The sequence below is a fragment of the Sebastes umbrosus genome, chromosome 13, assembly GCF_015220745.1.
Source record: "Sebastes umbrosus isolate fSebUmb1 chromosome 13, fSebUmb1.pri, whole genome shotgun sequence".
NCBI classification, from domain to species: Eukaryota; Metazoa; Chordata; class Actinopteri; order Perciformes; family Sebastidae; genus Sebastes; species Sebastes umbrosus.
In genome coordinates this window covers 14980129-15000762 of record NC_051281.1, presented here as the reverse complement: position 1 = coordinate 15000762, position 20634 = coordinate 14980129, and the positions used below count along the sequence as shown (strand labels likewise).

General features: G+C 39.4%; 1 protein-coding gene across 3 annotated transcripts in view; it reads left to right on the top strand.

Moving 5' to 3' along the window:
• Nucleotides 1-347: 347 nt before the first annotated feature.
• grb14 (growth factor receptor-bound protein 14) overlaps nt 348-20634 on the top strand; it is a 34959-nt gene continuing 14672 nt past the window's right edge. Inside the window, exons 1-3 of one of the 3 annotated variants that reach the window (XM_037790647.1) lie at nt 348-482; nt 5478-5692; nt 7538-7667. In XM_037790647.1, the coding sequence (XP_037646575.1) occupies nt 5505-5692; nt 7538-7667 (318 nt within the window). In that variant the 5' untranslated portion in view covers nt 348-482; nt 5478-5504. Of the gene's footprint in view, nt 483-5363; nt 5693-7537; nt 7668-16381; nt 16614-20634 lie in introns of those variants that run through there. The other 2 variants (XM_037790646.1, XM_037790649.1) reach the window with 2 other exon arrangements.

Here is a 20634-nt window from a genome sequence, read left to right as displayed (position 1 = left end):
GGAGTTCCAGAGTGATTGACAGCTGCTCAGAGACGGCAAGGCTCCAGCTCGGCTCTGATTGGTTGTTTTCCTCCGGTCTGTGAAATCTTGCAGATGCCATTAGGAGCACCAGAGGACACCGAGGCACATCATTTTTTTCAGATTACCTGTCTCATGCACTACTGTCAGGATATAGTCATTTTATAAAAATAACTTTTTTAAATCATATTTGCTCCATTTCTACGCACTGCAGCTTTAAATGAGTGCATAAATAAATAACGCAGGTTTGTTTGTTTTTTTTCTGCATAAACTGCTGATCCCGTTGAATACAGCCGGTTATTCACAACAGGTAAAAGGTGATGACAGTGTGTGATGTAGGGCGCGTTACAGTAGAGCACCTGAGGTACACGTGTGAACAGTGAGTCTTATTACACACAGCAGCAACGACATGAAGACCAGGTGTCAAGGTTTGGAATTGGAGACTCCACTTGAACAGGCACAAGGTAAGAACAGCTGTAAAAAAAAAAAATTAGTAATAAAAAAGTCCACATTTAAAACTATATAGTTGGTTCAAGCTGGTGTAGAGGGAGCAGGAAGGATTGTGATTTTGCACCGTGCATTTTCGTGTAGTTTTGTTGTTGTTGAATATTTACCTTAAGATTTATTTTATTGAATTGCAAATGTAAATTTAAATTACAGCCAGAAAGTCAATGTTTTCTAAATAGTTGCACAACAGAACAGTATGTAACGTTCACTGCCCTTTCCCTGACGTTGGCATTTCTCAACTCTTCCAACAAAACAAAGCATTGATGGTTAAAGGTTCACATCAAGGTCGTGCTAGTTTCTCCTACATGTCTCTACATAAAATATGCAGACCTCCCCCACATTTACAGGCTGTTATCAAACCATTTATCTTTTAAAATTAAAGCTAATTTAACGTTAACACCGTCCAACTGTACCGAATAGCAGAATAGCCATTTCTATGCTACTGTATAGCAACATATCTCATTATAACAGCGTCAACCAAAGGTGTTGAATTTGACACCGTCAGTGTTTATACAGTAGAACAGCCAACGTTTGCTTTTCATGTGCATGAAGAGATTTGAGTTGTAAATAAGATATAAACAAAATACACTTTTCATGTAAAATGCAGTTACACGTAAATATAACTTCTTATAATTAACATTTTCTTTTCATCATGTACAATTAATTTACCTCAAGTAGATCTAAATCAGAATTACTGCCACTTGCAAAAACATATATGAAATTGTTTCCCAGACAAATGGTGTTGACTGAACCCTCTTCAACAACATATTCTGTGTTCCTTCAGCAATTCAGTGACAAGAGGACATTACACAGTAGTGTGTCATTGAAAAAACAATTATTTGACTTTCAAATTAGATGCCATGTCACCAAGGTGCCTGCATCAAAACTACTGCTGTTCTCAAAACAGGAGAAGAAACCCACATTGGTACTGTATCACAGTAGCTTATTTTTGGACATTTTCAGCCTTTTAACATAGACAACTCGCTGGAAAACTGTCAGTTGTCCTTGCTTCTCAACAACTTTTTATAACCAGAAATTATTCAATTAATTAAAAATGAGAAATGGCAGCTACACGTAGTAGCAGCAACTCAGAATACGCACAATAATTATTCTTGGAAGTGGTGAGAAGTGACATGATCACTGCTGTCTCACATTATGAATGGGCCAGCGTGGATTTTGTCTGTAAAGAAGCTGCTGCTGCAGCAGCACAAGTGTTAACCTAACCGCCCTCTCCCGGTAGTTTCCAACAGCTGCTATGCTTCACTCCATTGCATTCCACATAAGCCAACCGAAAGAGTGCACACATGTAGTAACCTTTCCTTTTCATGAGATGGACGGAGTGCATCGAGCTTAACTGGACAGCTGTAGCTTGACTTAAACTCATGATATTCTTTAGCATGAAAGATTTTGTCAGAGTTATACTACTCAAGATCAGTTGGTGAACCCACAGAGTGCACACCTTTTCAGTCTGAGACAACATAAACCATGCCTATCACGCCTCTGACAGCACTTCATAGTAGTGAAGACCTGTCCACAAAGACATTTCTGCTTACAATTATGCCGTGCATTCCAACACATACCACCATACTATTTAGTATGCCAGAAAAATATGTAATATGTCCCAATACATAGTATGTTAAGTACACCGAAAATACCAGGATGTCCCACTACATCCGGTCATATTTTGCAGTATGCAAGCCAGCATGCTTTTCTGGCTATTCTGACCAACAATCCTCTGTGCAGCAGATATATGAGGAGCATGAGGGTTAAAGTTCAAGGTGCAATGTTTATGAAGAAGTAGTATGTCCCAATTGTATGCGTAGTGCATGCAACAGTACGTACATTGTAAGGGCAGCTGCAGTATGTAGCCTACTAAAAGTAAAAAGAAAAAGTATGTGATTTGTAACTCAGCGAACGTGTCCATGGCCAGAATGACCGTGCAGCGTGAGTCCCTAGCAGTTCCACCTTCCTCCACTGTGTGGCTCATCAAGCCAATGGGGGGGGGCAGTGAGCTACACATGCCTGGTCAACCCCTCCTGCTATGACTCAGTCCTCCTCCTTCATGGTTTGAGAGCATCCCCATGAGGAGACAATGTGGTAATGGGATCCTCCAGACTTTGGGGAGAGTATCAGTCACAGGGCGCTCTGGGGGAGCTGGCTGAACTATGGTGGGGATAAACTAGAAGACGTGTAGACTGCAGCAAATGTCCTAAGAGTCCAACAGTAGTGGTAGGTTGTTGGCCACACCACTGACAACTGGATAGCAAGGTGGAATATCCAGTTTCCACCACCTTGTCTATGCTCTGCTGAGGGGTGGCCTGCAGGATGGTCTTAGCAGAAGTGAGGAGGTGACTCCTAGACTGGAGTAGTGATTAAGCACGGATGAGCTGCTGTTACCCCACTTTTCTTTTTTTTTTTATCTGAACTATATATCAGAACAACAGTGGAAATAGTGTCTCTACTACACACATCTTACAAACCTGCCAATCAGCACCATGGTTGGCAAGCACACTCCTAAATTGAGGCACTCTTGGTGCTGTGGCACTGAAAGCAGAGCTGATGAGGGTCATTGGCAGCAACCAGGGCCTCATTAGACCAATTAGTGTGTGTCTGTCCATGATGTCATTTTTGGCGCTTAGCTAAAGTACGATGGGGCCAAAACTGCTTCTGTCATTTAATACAGAATTGTTCCAATGGGGTGGGATTTCTAAAAATAAAATTGAAAAAAGTGTTATTAAAACTAGGGCTGTCAAAGTTAATGCAAATTTGTTTTAATGCCACTAATTTCTTTAACGCATTAACGCAACTTGCGATATTTAGGTTGTAGCGGGCTCAGTTTTAAAGCTAGAGTGAAGATCCTGGCATCATATGAAACTAAAAAACGTAAACCAAACCTAAACCATGTCATACTAATGGGTCTCTTGACCTCTGACCTCATGATATGTGAATGAAAATGGGTTCTATGGGTACCCATGAGTCTCCCCTTTACAGACATGCCCACTTTATGATAATCACATGCAGTTTGGGGCAAGTCATAGTCAAGTCAGCACACTGACAGCTGTTGTTGCCTGTTGGGCTTGAGTTTGCCATGTTATGACATGAGCATATTTTTTATGTTAAATGCAGTACCTGTGAGGGTTTCTGGACAATATCTGTCATTGTTTTGTGATGTTAGTTGATTTTTCCAACAATACATGTATACATACATTTGCATAAAGCAAGCATATTTGCCCACTCCCATGTTGATAAGAGTATTAAATACTTGACAAATCTCCCTTTACGGTACATTTTGAACAGAAAAAATGTGATTAATTTTCAATTAATTGTGAATAATCTTGATTTAATATTTGAATCGATTGACAGCCCTAATTAAAACATAACCTATTCATTATTTAAAGACAAAATAATGTAACTTACAGTAACGATCAATCATTTAATGATGATTGTATTAGTTCTGTACCAAAAGTAAAGTCATTTAAAAAATCGAAAGTGTAAACATAATGCCAAAATGTATTAAAGTACAAAATGTTAAAAATAAAACCATATCCAGGTGGTCCATATATATATATAAGCCATGACCTGACAAACTCATGTTTTTTTATTTGCACTGCATTATACTATAGCATGTGTGCACAAGAGCTAACAAGGAGGCTGGAACAATGCCCCATGTTGCAAGGACAATCAATCATCAGTCGTCAATATGAGGGAATGAATTTGTTGTACTATTACGGTAAAACAACTATAAGAACTATATTTGTCAGTTTGTCAGGCAGGAGTTTCCTTTGCAGTAATTCTTAGTGCAACTTATATTTTTTTTAAAAACTGTGTCTTAGAGTTTTGCGAAACGCTGTTATTAAGTCCCTAAAATAGATTTGGCGTTCATCCTACACCAATGTAATTAGCATTTGCATTGACTGATACCAAAAGAATGTGTTCCAGGCTATGGGTTATTTCTGGCCCTCTCATGCTGCCTGGGGTTTCTTGTCCTTGTATCAGTTCACCGATTACAAACTTTTTCCTTTGAGAATAAAGCAAATATATATGCATTGAGGAAGATGAAATACATTTTGTATCATTCTGAAATGCAACGTTTTACTGTTTCCTTACTCTTTGTATTCCTTGTATTTCTTCCCACTGACCACCGCACCAGCTTGTCACATTTACCAAAGTAATCAAATTGTCTTCTGTTAATGTAGTGAGGTATTGTTTTAACCCTTTGCTGCCCTGTTAGCCTGTCTGTATCTCCAGTAGCCTGTCCTCCCCTGGTCAGACTCTGTTACACATTACCTTTCAGAAAGATGTTATCATCCCAACCATCCCCCACATGGAGCCTGTCACTGAATGACACAGCCCACAACACAACCAATCCTCTCTGCACAACCACATACTCTCTAAAATGCACTAAGTTTAAAGTGCAATTTGGATTCCCTGTGCGAAGTCCATGACAAAAGGACAGATTGTTTTATAGTGCTGGCAGACTCATTACTGAGCTAAAGACACCCCCCCTTTGTGTAAGTGTGCCTTGTATGCACATTTCATGCCTTCCAGGTTGCAAAGGGAACTATATAAAAAAAAAAATGGGAAATTAAAGGAACAATATTAACAAAAGACTTGAGGCTCAACAAATTATTAGTACACTACTGTGTCAGAGCACGGAGGGCTGTTTTGGGAGTCATTGTGTTTAAAAATATCTTTATTGTGGTGGATCATGTTTGGGTAGGAGGGATCGTTTTGCCCCACTGGGCCAGCCTCGTGGGCAGCAGATGAGCCAGAGAGACTTGTGTGTGTGTGTGTGTGTGTGTGTGTGTGTGCCTGTGCATGTGCGTGTGTGTGTGTGTGTGTGTGCGCTCTGCTGGGCTGTAAGCAGAGGAGCCCCATCAGCCAGCCCGCCTGCTCTAACTGAGCTTTGCACACACTCCAGTCCAACCGCTCGTCTCTTCTCTCTGCTCCAGATGATGCCTTGGATTTAGCCGGCCCACATGAGTGATATGAATAACGCGCTGGACGGGATACACACTTCTGGAAGCCTCGGAGAGAAAGCAGAGATTTTTCACAGTGGTAAGGGTAATGTGAGTGGCTTTCCCAGCCCAGCCCTCATCCCTTTGCGAGCTCCTTTACCAACACCAAATGCCCAGAAGATCAGGACTGCGCTCTGCAAGGGGAACAGGTAGGTTCTTTGCACTTGTCATGAATGACACCAGTCTGTTTATTCATTTAAAATAGATTTGCACTAAATCTGAAAGTTTTCTACTGTACACTTTACAATGTGAGCCGCCCTGCAGAAGAATAGTACACTCTTTGTACTTGCAGGAGTCAGACACAGGCGTCTATTTGAAAGCTGTAGTGTAGACTTTGTACCTGTAAACACAATGAGCTCGACCCGAACGCAGCTGTCGATGGAGTGTAATGTACGATTTCAACAGTGCAGTTAAAGACCTGGAATCAAATCAAGCACCTGTTAGTTTGTGGGAGATAATTAGTAACTCAGTAACTGCTGTGTTTACAGAGCAGTAAAGAAAGCGTCAGTCAGAGAACGGCACCTTTCACAGACTGAGGCCCTCTCATCTGCAACTGTGCCGAAATCTAAATCTCTCTGACCTCATCGTGTGTTATCGTTGTAGATTATCTTTTTTTTGATTGATTCAGATGTTAGGAGTTATGCATTTTAGGAGTAAAGAACAAAACATCCTGGCTACTACGCCAAACAAAAAATACTCATTAATCATTAGGGCTGCGTATTGGCAAGAATCTGGCGATACGATACAGGGGTTACAATTCAATATATCGCGATACTGTAGGCAAGGCGATATATTGCAATTTTTTAATTTAATTTTAGGAAAACTGTCATAGTATAAACAACACACCACCGTATATGCATAAAATCTGAGTAAAAAAACTTTTTTCCTGCAATCAGAACAGTGGGATCTGCATTTGCATGAATCACATTCTCTGTAACATGCAACATGATAGCACTACTTTGAGAGGGCACATACACCGAGAAGGTGCATATCTTTGCAAAGGAAATAAATTATTGACTGAGTTAATCTTTGCATATAAACTATTAATTAAAAATTGATAGTGTTTTTGAGAATCGATACAGTATCACAAAACACAATATCACGATATTTGATCTTTTTGATATTTTCTTACACTCCTATTGATCTATGTATTTCTTATAGTTATTAGGGCTGAGCAATATGACTATAAAAATGTCTATTGTATGTTTTTCTTAAGGCTAGGTTTCTATTATTTCTTTTTTCTCTATAATTTCACTTAAAACTGGTTTGTTCATTTTGCACTCAAGTTTGTGGTTATTTCATACATATAGATTATTTATGTATTGAATTGAACAGAAAAACATGTTATATCGTGATATACATCGTTATCGAGATATGAAATGACCTATATTGTGATCTCACATGTGCATTATCTTATCAAACGTCTGACGGTGAGTGGGGTGTGTCGTCTGGTAGTTGAGAGCAGGAGGAGTCCATGCAGAGACAGACAGCCTTCATTTACACTCTACATGGCACCAGAAATATGTTGTAACAGCTCTCCAAGCTACAGGCTGCAAAATTAGTCCAGCATAAAGTCTAATACGTCATTATGATGCTACAGTCTGGACTGACTCTGACGGGCAAAATAGGGAAACAAGTGATCCATTGTTTTTTTTAAAACCTTGATTTTCCACCGCAATTTCTCCACAAGTTTCTTGCAATATCACACTAATTCTGCATCTGCTTGATCCAACATGTCACTGACGCTTCTGTATAACGGTATGATACTTTAAGTGAGTGATATTCAACCCAAAATACACTATGGAAACATGTTTTTAGACAATATTATAGACGTGCGCATCATTTTCTACCCAAAATTTCAGCCTGACATACTTGGCACTTTTGAAAAACGGTTGGATTTCATATAGATTATGAAATAAGATGTGAACAATGCTTGCCACATTTCATACAGCATCTGTTTCTTTCTCTCTCTCTGTGTTTTTTTTGTCCTGCAGGAGCAATAAGGACAAAGAGGAGTCCTTCTCTTCCCCTGTTCCAAACCCTTTCCCTGAGCTTATTGCATCGACCCTCTCCCCCCTCGTCTCTGAATGTTTATTACCATGGACCAAAAGTAGTGCAACTCAGGTGAGTGCTCCATTTACAGTACTAGAGGGTGTTTGTGACACAAAGAGGCATATCATATGAAAAACAAGGCCTCTTTTTTAATATTTTCCATGTGCTACCTCAGGCATGCTAACTTTAATTGGAACGAATAACAGAAAAACAGCTGCAGGACATATTTAGATTTACATAAATGCATAGTTACATGTTTGGCTTGGGATTTATCTGAGACTTCAGGGCATATGGATGGTACAACCAGTTGTGCGAGTATGTACATTAGTTGCAGTGAGGAGATAAAAGTGCTGTCAGCACACTCAGACGATCTAGGTTTATACCTACATACAGTGGCAACTAAACAACGTAAAAACGAGCAATACATGTGATGTCTAATACCGCCTGTTGACATTTGAAATGTGATTATAACTGTAGGTTTACCCAGGAAATACCTGGCTTAGTGCCCAACAGCCACTCTTGGATTATTTGTTTTAGGCCATTGTGTGTGATTTGTAATGCACTTGATGTGGGGAAGTACCTGCTGCTAGATCTTAATTTAATTTCGTCCGTTTTTATTTCTGACTTTGGTCCCCAACTGACCATTCACTAAGCTCCACCCCTCTTAGTTACTGTTGCTACGCCTACGCTTTCCAGTCTAGCCTGGTTGATGATGATAACAGCACCAGATTTACTACTCAAAATTTATAGTAACATTCGGAAACAATGGCTCTTTGATTTCACACAGAAGTAGTTAAAACGGTTTCTCATTGCTAGCAAGCAACTATCCACTTTGTCGGCTGAAATTACAACTGCCGCTAGCGGACTTTATTGTCAGCTGACTTGTCTGACAACAATAACCCTGTGAAGAAGTGTGTATGCTTCACAAAATCAAATAAAGAGCAGGACAGACCTGTTAACTTCATCCTCAATTCTCATATAGCTTCTTGGCTCCCACATGTTGGGCCTGAATGGGGGCTTAATTTATAATCCCACATAATGTAGTTGGTTAATGATGTGTTCCTTGGTTTTGGAAATTACCACTGTTGTAAGCTACTTAGCTGGACATACTAACATTTGCAGCTTAAAGGAACAATATATAACATTTTGGTAATAGTAATATATTATTCATAACTATGTTTCAATTCATAATATGCATTACTTGTACTTTTGCGTTTTTGGCTTTGGAAAGGTTTCTACAACTATTCTTGTCTGACCCTACAATCTAATGATCTCCTAATTTTGGAAACAGATCAGAGTACAATGACATACTGCAGGTGATACACGACTCATGATGAATAATCATTTACTTAATTTACTTCTCTCTTTTAACCAATGAGTGCACGTCAGGAGAAGATGTTTTATTACACACAGCATCATATTATCACTTAATATGACCCTGTGATCTGTTGTTGATTTGTACGTTTATGCAGAACTCGCTGCCAAATTCTAAAACGAGAGCACATTCATTATGTTGGAAAGCTAACAATTATGGGTCTGCTTCAAAAGTGCATGGCTTTTTAAATGGATTTTGTCTATACATTTTCCAGGGCTGTTAAATTAGTCTGGTTGGTCGACCGCTAGATATTTCCTGGATGTGGATCCCTATACTGCACTGCATGCTGAAGTTGATTTCAGTATCTTTGTGGTGTGTGTGTGTGTATTTGTGTGTGCATGTGTAGCAGCAGGGGGCAGCTCGCAGCAATGACTCATAGGAAAGCTTGAAATTACAGAGCTCAGCAGTTACCAAGGACCATCAGCAGTGTTAGACTACTCTCTGTGCTAGTGTGTTGCTTTAATCCTGAGAATGAATGAATAGAGAAAGTTTTCTAGTTTTTTCTAAAGCTTCCATTGTACTGGTAGTATACAAAGTGTGATCAAATTGGTATTTGTCCCTGGCTTGATTGTCTCCACTTGATATACAAAGTCTCAAATGAGCCCTTTTACTCTATTCTATCATCACTCAATTCAGGGTTTCACATCAGAAAATGACAGAGTGATTGCCAATTCTCCTGCGCTCTCACCAGCCTATTGTGACGACAGGTCAGGGATTTGCACAGATTTGCCATTCTCTTTTGATAAATGAAGAATAATCCCCAAGTTTCTCAGTGAAGGAGCAATATGACACCCTGTTGACCTCACCCTGCAACAATGTGGCTTCCTTGTTAGCAAAATCTTAAAGTGCTCCTTATGTATGTCACTGATGAGGCCTGCGCCTGCACCTCATGGGCCTGACAGCCTCTCACTCTGTCTTCCCAGTACCGCTACTGAAAAGACTAAGGCAGTATGTCAGAGGGAACAGCTGTTTTTGTGTCACAATCCTCATGTCACAGGGGTTATGACCTTCTTTCAGTAGCACTCAAGAAACCAATGACATCATTGTTCCGACTGTGCAGCACTCATCACCTCACCCACCCTTCTCACTTTTCTCTAAAGAGAAATTGTCCATTGAGCTTCCCAGCGTGTCTTTTGGGGTAGTAATTTTCCCATCAGTTACAATTAACTGAAAATAATAATCTTCTACTTATTTAGATTATAAAATGAGCAGCCTAGGAAAATGGCAGTAATGAAAAACCTAGAAGGTCCGCACACTGTAGCTCCCTTAGAGTGCAATTTATCGGCACATCTTTAGGAAAACGGCAGTGGCATCTGTTGATATAGTGCCTCAAACAACTCAGGGGTGATTGCGTGGCTTTTGCGGCCGCTAAACCTGCACAAATAAGACAAAAAGAAGCTGTGTAATTCTCAAAGCACAACTGTGTTGCCAAGCAAATAGCTCCCTGGTGCTCCTGTGCTATTTGCACATATTTAAATGAGGTAATATGCTTACATTTGGTGTAAAATTGGCCACTTTCTATGCAAATGAGCCTCACTGCAAAAATACAATTCACAAAGATCAGCGCTAATAGCCACACTGGTAACTGAAGCACATTTATACTGACAGACTGGGATATAAGGCTGCACAATTAATTAAATTAAATCGAAATCACAAAAATCACACCATCATCATTTTAACATGATTTTCAATGAAAATGAGAATAATGATGTAAAAGTGATCATTCCCTCTGATATCACAAATCATTTTGCAGTTGCAATGTTAGTCAAAATAATCGCAATTGGATATTTTTTTCAAAGTCGTTCAGCCCTACTGGGATATTAATTCCCAAATACGGTTTCTCTCTGTCCCGTTTGAATTCCTTGCCTAACGTTTTGAGGAATGCATCTGCACCTCATCAGTCAGTTCGTCGCGGTTTGACTTTTTTTTTTTTCTCTCTCCCATTGTTCTGCCTACTGTGTTCTTGCAAATGCAACATGTATACTTTACCACGTGGATAATCACAATCAGCTGCAAAAATGTATGGGAGTGTTTGTGCCGTAATATCTTTAGTGAATTGGACCTTGAGACGGGGCAAATAGCGGTGGCAAGTGATACGCTATTCATGCCACTATCAGCGGCCGCAATCCATTCTTTGTGAAATCGCACGTCGGTGTCTAAATGACCGTCTTTTTAGTTTTACTGCTGTTGATTTGAATGGCTTTGCTGAATTGTGGCAAAACCCCTCTGCGTGACATTGCTTTGTTTTAAAGCTATTTCACTTGTGAGAGACTGGTTTATCTGAGCCCCCCTGTTAGCCCTGTGTTTGCAGTGTCATGGTACATTTCCATAGCAACACCACTGAGTCATGACTGCCACATTGTGTCAATGAGAAACCTAGATTTGCTGTCAGCACAACAGCCTCCAGATAAATACATTTCTAAATGCATTAAAAGGTCAGCTGTCAGTTATACGAAAATGCATTGTTATACATACAGTAGGCTAAGACAACTGTGATTGTTAAGACAGATCTGTTTGCATGGTGGATAAACTACCTCAGCTGTTTCAGACATACAACCGTGACATTAGAGATTACTTTGTGAAATAAAATCCTCCTGCATTTTTGAGTTTGACCTTGGGGGTGAAAAGTGCCCACTGGCAATACCAAGGGTTCAGCTTCTAAGACTATTGGCTCAGCCGCAGCACAATGCCACTGCATACACAAATGCACAACATTTTGCATGATATGATGATGTTGTAAATGTTTGTAGGATTGAAAGACCTGTCATGCTACAAGTTGGTCGTTGTGAAGACAATTCTGTATTGATATTGTTGATGAGGAGAGTGCAAGCTGGCTTTGAGCCTAACATCATTGAAGAAGCATATCATCACGATAAACGCCAAAATAAGCAGTTTCTGAGGAAGTCCAAGTAGCTGGCACAGCCTACACTCTCCAGGAATATAGTGGGCCGTCATGCTTGGACTCTCACCAGAAACCAGAAGCACACCGGCAGCCTGCGTCCAGACGGTGTTGAGTGTTCAGTGCAGCCATATGACTCAGAGGAAATGCCTGTCCCTATAGAGATGTTATTTCAGATGCAACATGCACCGTGTTCTTCACTTTGAGTTTCAGCCTCTCCTCTACAGCAGATGTAACGGGATCCTCAGGGTCACACTTAATACATATAAAACATTTATTCATGTTCTCTCCATTCAGCTATTTAGTAGTTTGTCAGAAAGCTGCTTACTGACTAAACCATACCATATGTATCATTAGTATTTTATAAACCTGAATCAACATTAGGTATATCATTGGACAAGAACATTATAATGCTGATAGGGGTGTAAAAAAAATATCCATACACATGAGTATCGCGATATTATGTTTTGAGGTACTGTATCGATTCTCCAAAACGCCATATAAATTTTTAATTAAAAATCTGATTGGCCATGGCCATTTTCAAAGGGGTCCCTTGACCTCTGACCTTAAGACATGTGAATGAAAATGACTTCCATGGGTACCCACGAGTCTCCCCTTTACAGACATGCCCACTTCAATCAATCAAATGCAGTTATTTGCATGCAGTATAAATATGTTATTTTCACCTATTCTAAGATGGTGTATTTCTATATATATTTTCTGCATACTGGGGTCCCTAAACAGTCTTAGAATTGCATAAATTGGGTATCACTGTAAAACTGTGACTCTTGTGAATCCAATGAGCCCAATTGTATTCATGTGATCTTAGTCCCTATAGAAGCCATTTCCCATAGTGACTTTTTTTACTCAAATTTTATACATATGTTGTGTCTTTATATGACAGTTAATCCTAAAATTAGATTTGAAAAAAATCGCAATACATCGCCTTGCTTACAGTATCGCAATAAATCGCAATATATTGAATGGTTACCCCTGTATCGTGATACGTATCATATCGCCAGATTCTTGCCAATACACAGCCCAAGTAGTTCAATGTGAGCATCAGAGGAGTCATGCTCTGTGATCTCTGCACATAGCTTTCATTCCATGTGTCTAACAGACAGTGTGTGTTATATATATAGGAAGGTCATCTGGTGTTAGATGCACATGCAGCCCCTTTATTTCTCTCCATGTCTCTCTCTCTTTCTCGTACCACTTTCAGACGGGTAGTCATATGTAGGGATATCATGATACCAGAAATTTAGTAATCAATAGCAATACCAGTGAAATTCTATGATTCTCGATACCAACTCGATACCATGGTAAAAAACTAAAACTCCCATGTACTTCATCATCCACTCCATTATTACCGTTTGCATACTGTCTTTTTGTTAGGAAGTTGAACAGGTCATAATTCCTTTTTTATCGGTTCTCATGACATCCCTAGTCATGTGGGATGAAATGATGTTTCTTGTTGGTCTGAATGGTTCAACACACATTGTCTGTCTTTATGACCCTGCAGCTTTTCAAGCTTTGATCCAGGTTTGCTCGGCTGTGATATACAGTACTGTACTGTAAAAGAGTGAACAGAGATTTTCATATTAACTATAGGATCACTACTGTAGAATTACAGGATTGCAATGAGTCTTTGGTAGATAATGGAAGATACTTTTAGTGGATGAATATCAATGTAAACATAGCCGTGACTAGTTTTTACTGAACTTCAATTTGAACTAACAAACTGGTATTATTCTATGGTTTAACTGGGATGTGTGGAATGACAGACACCTGCAGACTGGTCGTGTGTAAACAGCAACAATCAGGGATTAAACTATGAATAGGTTAAATGTGGAATGTGTGTTCATGTCAAACACAAGCATCTCTCTCTCTCTCACACGTACACAGATGAATAGGCTGTGTTTACACTCTTTTCTGATCTTATCAGAACCAGACAGTGCTAAATACCGTGTGAATACACTTAAAAATGCCGACTGAGTTGGATTTGAACATTTAGTAGTGTGAACGAATTTGCATCTCTCACCTCACTGAAGGTTGGCCTAGTTTACTGTGTACAGTATGTCACGGCACACCTCTCGAGCACAGTTTGGATTTAGTGCCGCCAGAGAGTGGCAGTGGTGTAACACAAGACATTCACTCAAATAGTGTATTGAATTACAATTTTGAGGTAATTTACTTGAGTATTTCCATTTTATGCTACTTTTTACTCTGCTACATATTCAGGATTTCATGTCTGAGTCTCAGCACCTGTTGAGGTAACAGTGGTCGGAGTGGCTGCCGTTGTAACGCCGTCAACTTACATTACGTTTATCTCATCATCTCCTTCGCAGATTGTTCTCCCTCTAAACTTAGCTTGTGGTTGTTGTCAGTTTCGTGGTTGCCAGACGACACCAGAGTTTTTTTTTTTCCTTTTTGATGAAGTTTTATTATGTGCTTTGGTGTGTTCGCTCCCTGTTGGTTGTTATGTGTGTGGACGATGTGATTCCACTTCCTCCCACGGTAGAAAAGTGAAGCTAAAATATCCCGGATACAGGAGGTGCCAGATTTTGACGTCATTCAGAGCTATATGATCTATACTGCAGCCAGCCACCAGGGGGTGATCAAGATGTTTTGGCTTCACTTTTGGGGAGCTGTCATGTCGTCCATCTTTATATACAGTCTTTGGCGTGGACAAAAGCTACTTTTGTTTTAGGAACTTCTCTTCCCCCAGTATATCCTGAAGATATCGCCTCTTTCCGGGCGTAGGTGCCGTTTTAAGGGTTTATCCTTTGCCTGGCAGGAGCAAAAGTTTTCTCTTCAGATAAGATTGTGACATTACTGGCTGCTCTTCAAGAAGGATCCTGCTATATATCTCTGGCTGTTTTTAGATAGGTATACTGTGAATATACCTATCTGCCCCAGAGGTGGGTGTACACTGGGTCTTGATTGAATCAACCGTGGTCAAGGACACTGTGTCTGGAGCTGGCTTTGTTATGGGAGTTGTGGAGACTCTGTTATCATTCTGGCTCCATTAATTCCAATTCATTTTAGCTTGTGTGATAACTAGTAGCGTCTGCTTGTCTGCGCTCTCACAAGTCAGTGTGCTGTGTTTCCAGATAAACACGAGGCCTGTTGTGGGAGGTTCTTCTTTTCCCGTCTGTTCTCATAGGTTGTAATAGAGGACAGTGATTGGTGCTGGTGAGGAGATAAAAGAAATATTATACACCCATGCACATTTTGAAATGCAGTGTACAGATTTTTTACTGCAGCTTTGCGAGGTTTTCGGTGCAATATAGTTGCTTTACCTCTCTGAGACACGCTTTCACACCACCACTAATACACATAATAATAATAATTTTAAAACATAGCAGAGCTCAATGAGTTTGTATGTGTGTGCTCTTCCTCCGACAATGAATTTCAGACTCCTTGTGGTCTGCGACTGTCTCTCCCTTATAAATGCTTTCATAGCTTTTATTGAAATAGCATTTACTGTAGTTTCTGACATGATTACTCTAGTATAGTTCCATGTAGTACCAATGGAAAGTTCGGTGCATTTTTAATATGTTAAACTAAAGCAGGGTTTTCCTTGGAGGGCCAAAACTGGAACTTAATGGTGGGCCACAGGCCAAAAGGATACACCTATTGTACTGTATTGTTAAGATGCAAAATGGTAGGAACCCAAGTTCCTGCTGAATACAATTGGTTAGGGCTGCACAATCACAATATGGCCAATTGCAATTTTCAAACCGCAGGAGGCGCAATATTTGTTAAAAGTAAAATGTGTGTCAAAATACTATTTTAAATTAATTATTGCTTTGCTGCAGAGATGTCCTGGCCTGCACATCATATTCTACAGACTTAAGAAAACATAATTGTCAGGTACAGATCCCTGCAAAAATCACACCATAATCATTTTAATATGTTTCAGTGAAAATGAGAAGGGAAGACTCATGGGTACCCAAAGAACCCATTTTCATTTCAGATATCTTGCATTCAGAGGTCAAGGGACCCCTGTGAAAATGAACATTTTCACAAAAGTCCCTTGACCTCCCTTGAAAACTTGGGAGTGTTACTTTATCTGGCTCTAAAACAGCCTGCTACAGCCTCCGAAAGACAGTGAAGGTGGTCGCTTTATGTCATGTTATGGTATAATATGCTTATGAATGTTTGATTAGTGAAATGTATTTTATTTCTGAGACTAAAAATAGCTGTTTAGAGTCTGGCTACAAAGTAAGAAAAAACAATCTGCTTCATGGACTTTCTGGGAAGTCTTCAGCTCATGTGCTGTTTCCTTTTTCCAACATTATCACTGGGCAGAATGTATTACTTTGATTCCAGGTATTTTACAGTAGCTTTCTCAGGCCTTGCGTATATCAACTCATGAGAAAATCTTCTATTTTTAGTTGTGTTTATTGGAACTGCCTTTCTAAAAAGGAGAGAAAAGGAAAAAGCTTTTACAATCCCAAGGACAAAGGAGGAGTTTTTGTTGTGGGGAGGCTTAGTGACTTAGTTTCTCACACATTGATTGTGAAGGATGTCACCGTAACAGTATAGAAAAACCTCTTGTGTGTTAAGTGCTATATCATATATTATTAATTATCCATAGAACTACAATTTGAGCTTATTTTCTGTTACTATATATGGATATTTGTCACATAGTTAATTGTGCTCTTGAGGCAGAAGCATGAATTTCCATGCGAGAAGAGTCACCTTGCCTGCCATCACACCACTCTGGCTGCAGAAGCGGGTAGGAATCTTACATGGATCTCCTCTCTACTGTTTCTTAACATGTTTCCTCTGTATGAGTGAAGCGCTGCCTTCTGTTCATGTCTGCCGACTGTTCTTAATTAAAGTTGATAGTTCAACTTTTTAGATGGCGCTGGATCCACCCTGATTTGAGCACTCTGTGTAAGGGCTCACGACGTGTACAACTTTCCAAAGTTTTTTTCTTCATCAACATGTTCTTATTCAGTTCACAAGAAGTTGCCTGTGCTAATGTTACTAGCTTTAACGGAATTTTCACTGGGATTCACGCTGGGCTCTTCAAAAATGTTAGCTTATTGTGATGCGCCTTCTTGGAATTAATCTTTGACACCGATGCAACGTGTCATTTGATGGTAAAAGATGCTGTTTTCAACCAGAGTAGTCGGTAGTTAACTGCTCTCTGGAATCTGGAAATATACTGAAATGTATAATGTGCAGCACATTGCTGAGGAGCATAAATGCTGAACAAAGAAAGACATTATGTGAAATCATAATATTCATTTACAGTGTTTTTTTCTAAGCCTGGAGCAGCGCTTTGTATTGGTAGAACATACCTGACAGTGGTGACGATTCTGTGATTTCAATGAGTTGTTCATGATCACAAAGACAGCTGCAACTAATGATTATTTTCTCAATTAATCAATTAGTTGTTTGGGCTATAAAATGTCAGAAAATGGTGAAAAATGTCATTCAGTGTTTCCCAAAGTCCAAAATTATGTCCTGAAATGTCTTGTTTTGTCCACAACTCAAAGATTTTCAGTTAACTGTCTTAGAGGAGTAAAGAAACCAGAAAATATTCATATTTAAGAAGCTGGAATCAGAGACTTTTTTTCCTTAAAAAATTACTCAAACCAATTAATCGATTATGAAAATAGTTGGCGATTAGTTTAATAGTTGACAACTAATCGATTAATCATTGCAGCTCTATTCACAAACATTGGTCCAACAACAATATAATGTAAATTCCTAAACTCCGGCCTGCTCCCCTTTAAAACTGCTCCATTATTTCATATGGATTTATAGATTCTTGCCTTCCAACTTGAATGACAGCTTGCTCTTATTGTCTACTTTGACATGGGGGTGTTCACATGAAATCACTTGTTACAGACAGGAATGTAGACCATCTTGCAAGATGTAAGGCCGGGGCACAGCTGCAGTATTCTAACGATAATAAATGTTTCATATCTCTCAAATATGCTGTGCAAATCCAGTCCCAACATACTCAGCAGAAGTGGCCAAATCATTCTTATTTATTGTTCAGATAAGACCGTAGCAGCTCAACAGTTCATTTTTTACTGTGTAAAGTAGCTACTAGCTGTTCAGCATGCTTATCTGTGTAGCCTGATAACATTTGTCTACTGTTGTAATTCATCTCCTCATTAGTGCACGCTGGATGCTCTGTAAAGCAAATAGCATTCTGGCTATTATAGCACCTGGTTTGGCCATTAGAGAGAAAGTCCTATGTGAGGTTTAGTTTTTACGATGTTGCTCCAGTAAGGAGCTGGGAGGACGTTTCTCAATAGTTTCTGAGATATACGAGGCTGGAGGCCACCTCCTCACCACCACCACTCCTTGATAGAGCTGCAGCTGTGGGAGGGTTCAGTTCAAGGTTAAACTGGAGCGGTCTAATTGGCAAAATGGCTCACACTGTCCTGTCCTTGAGATAAGAAGGTCTAAAAGAGGAGTTTATGTTCACTAAGACTATATATGCAGTGCTGCATAGTCAATGTCTGGATTTACTCTACCTTGTACAGACAGCTTTTTTTATGTCATTGAAAGGTCTTTATAACGCAGCACATTATGTTCTGTTGCTTTAACCCTCACCTCTGAGATGCAGCTCTGCAAATCAACAGTCTTGTTGGCATCAAAGTAACAAAGTAACTTGCATTTACAGCAACGGAGCCTGACTGATAAATGTGTGTACTGTTATGATTGACCAATATCAGCTAATAAAATAACATATCAGTATACACAAGTATATAGTATGTTATGTTATGTATGGTATGTTATATGTTGGCCGCAGTAGGCTACCCTCGGGTCTGAAAAGTGCCAATGCTAAAGTGCCTTAAACTTGCATTCTTTCTAATAGCCAGCAGGGGGCGACTCCTCTGGTTGCAAAAAGAAGTCTGATTTTATAGAAGTCTATGAGAAAATGACCCTACTTCTCACTTGATTTATTACCTCACAAATTGTCAAATGTCATATATATATTTAAGGGTGTAGCATGAGCCAAGGAAGAACAAATTGCATTTTGGAGTGGATCCGGATCATGGGGCGGATGCACAAATTATTTTTCACTTTCCTTAACAGGCCCTTAAGATTAACTGGTTGGTCAGAATTTAGACCGCAAATTTGACTGCATCTGCGTGTTGGAAGAGGCAAATATTTTCGTATGTTTGCTCTGCCATTTTTACTAAGCTAACTGTATTGTGTGTAATACTGTATTGTGTGGGAGCTGTGAAAAAAATGTAATCTTGACAGCGTGACCACTAGGGCTGCCCCCTATTAGTCGATTAGTCGACTAATCGAAGATTTCTTTAGTCGATTAGTCATTTTGTATTTTTTTTCATGCTGAATGACTTATTTCCAAGACACTTACAGTATGAGCACATACTGTATCTGGTAAACACAAGATTTAAAGTGGTGCTTTTGTGTGATTCTTTGTGGAGAAACTCTGTTTCACAGATCCGTCGAATAAAACAACTAATCAATTAGTCGACAAAATTGTACAAGTGTTAGTTGATTAATAATTTCTTTGGTCGAGGACAGCCCTAGTCACCACTGGTGAAAGTTGCCTGAATTGATGCATCTGTGTGGTGAGCTTTAAAGTACCTTAGAATAATGTTAAAGACCAATATCAAGCACAACCAACCTAGCAAGTATCAAACTCATCTGATCTCTATGGTGTTTATATCATTCAGGTACAAAATCAGGTCAAAATGAAAATATCCACACAGATGCACTTTTGAGAAAATAAATGTCTGTCCAAGATCTTCCCCTAGTGAGGTTGACTTTTGCTTTGTTAATGTAGCGGTCACATATTTCAAAAGGGACATCTCATTTTGACATGACTACAGCCAAGACTTTACTAAAAACAACTCATCTTTAGTTGAACAGCTGAAGCCAGTTTGCCTTTTGCACATTGCAACATAAAAGATGTACTTGATTGACAGGATGTAGGCGGACATGAAGGCTTTTCAGGTGAAAGCATGTGTACTTGTGGATCAGGGTTACTTGCTGATGAATGCAGCTCTGTGTTCACTGATAAAGACTACAGCATGCTACCATGGCCTGGCCATTCATTAGAAACTCCTAACTAATGATTAACAGTACCTTCCATTCAATGGTTTCAATTACCTGGAGTGAAAAATGATGCACAATTATACAATAATTTGTTTGAGGATTGACGAAGTAAAAGTGCTCACATTCCAAGTTATGCAATTATGATTATTAGACCCATCAGTTGGTATTATAAACAGTATGCACTGTGTATTATGTATGGTTGTATTATTTGCACTATACATTTTGGTTAAAGTTCAAATACAAGATGCCACTGCACTAGTAAGATCCTGTATGTTTTATATAAAATCTTTCCTTGTGATTCAGCATGGAGTATTTACTATGTTTGGAAACATACTCTGGTAGATATATCAGCATGACTCAGGCATCTGCTAAGTTAATTAGCGAATCCAGATCAACCTGCAGAGCAGAATTCAGATTTCAAAGCCTCATTTTTAAACAGCTTTTGATAGAAAACCACGTGAGCACCATTTTGGTGCCTTAGGCCAAACACCCACTATTTGACATCAAATAATTGGTGATAATTATGCAAATGTTACAAAAAAATAATACTATCACAGTAACCATGGAGACAGCACTTACATTCACAGGAAACTGCTCTGCTTGTGTGGCTCTGATGTCCACCCTCTCCAGCTGAAGAAACATGGTGATAAAGTCACTTTTTATTCTACGTCACAAGCTCTGAGCGTAGCATATTTACATGG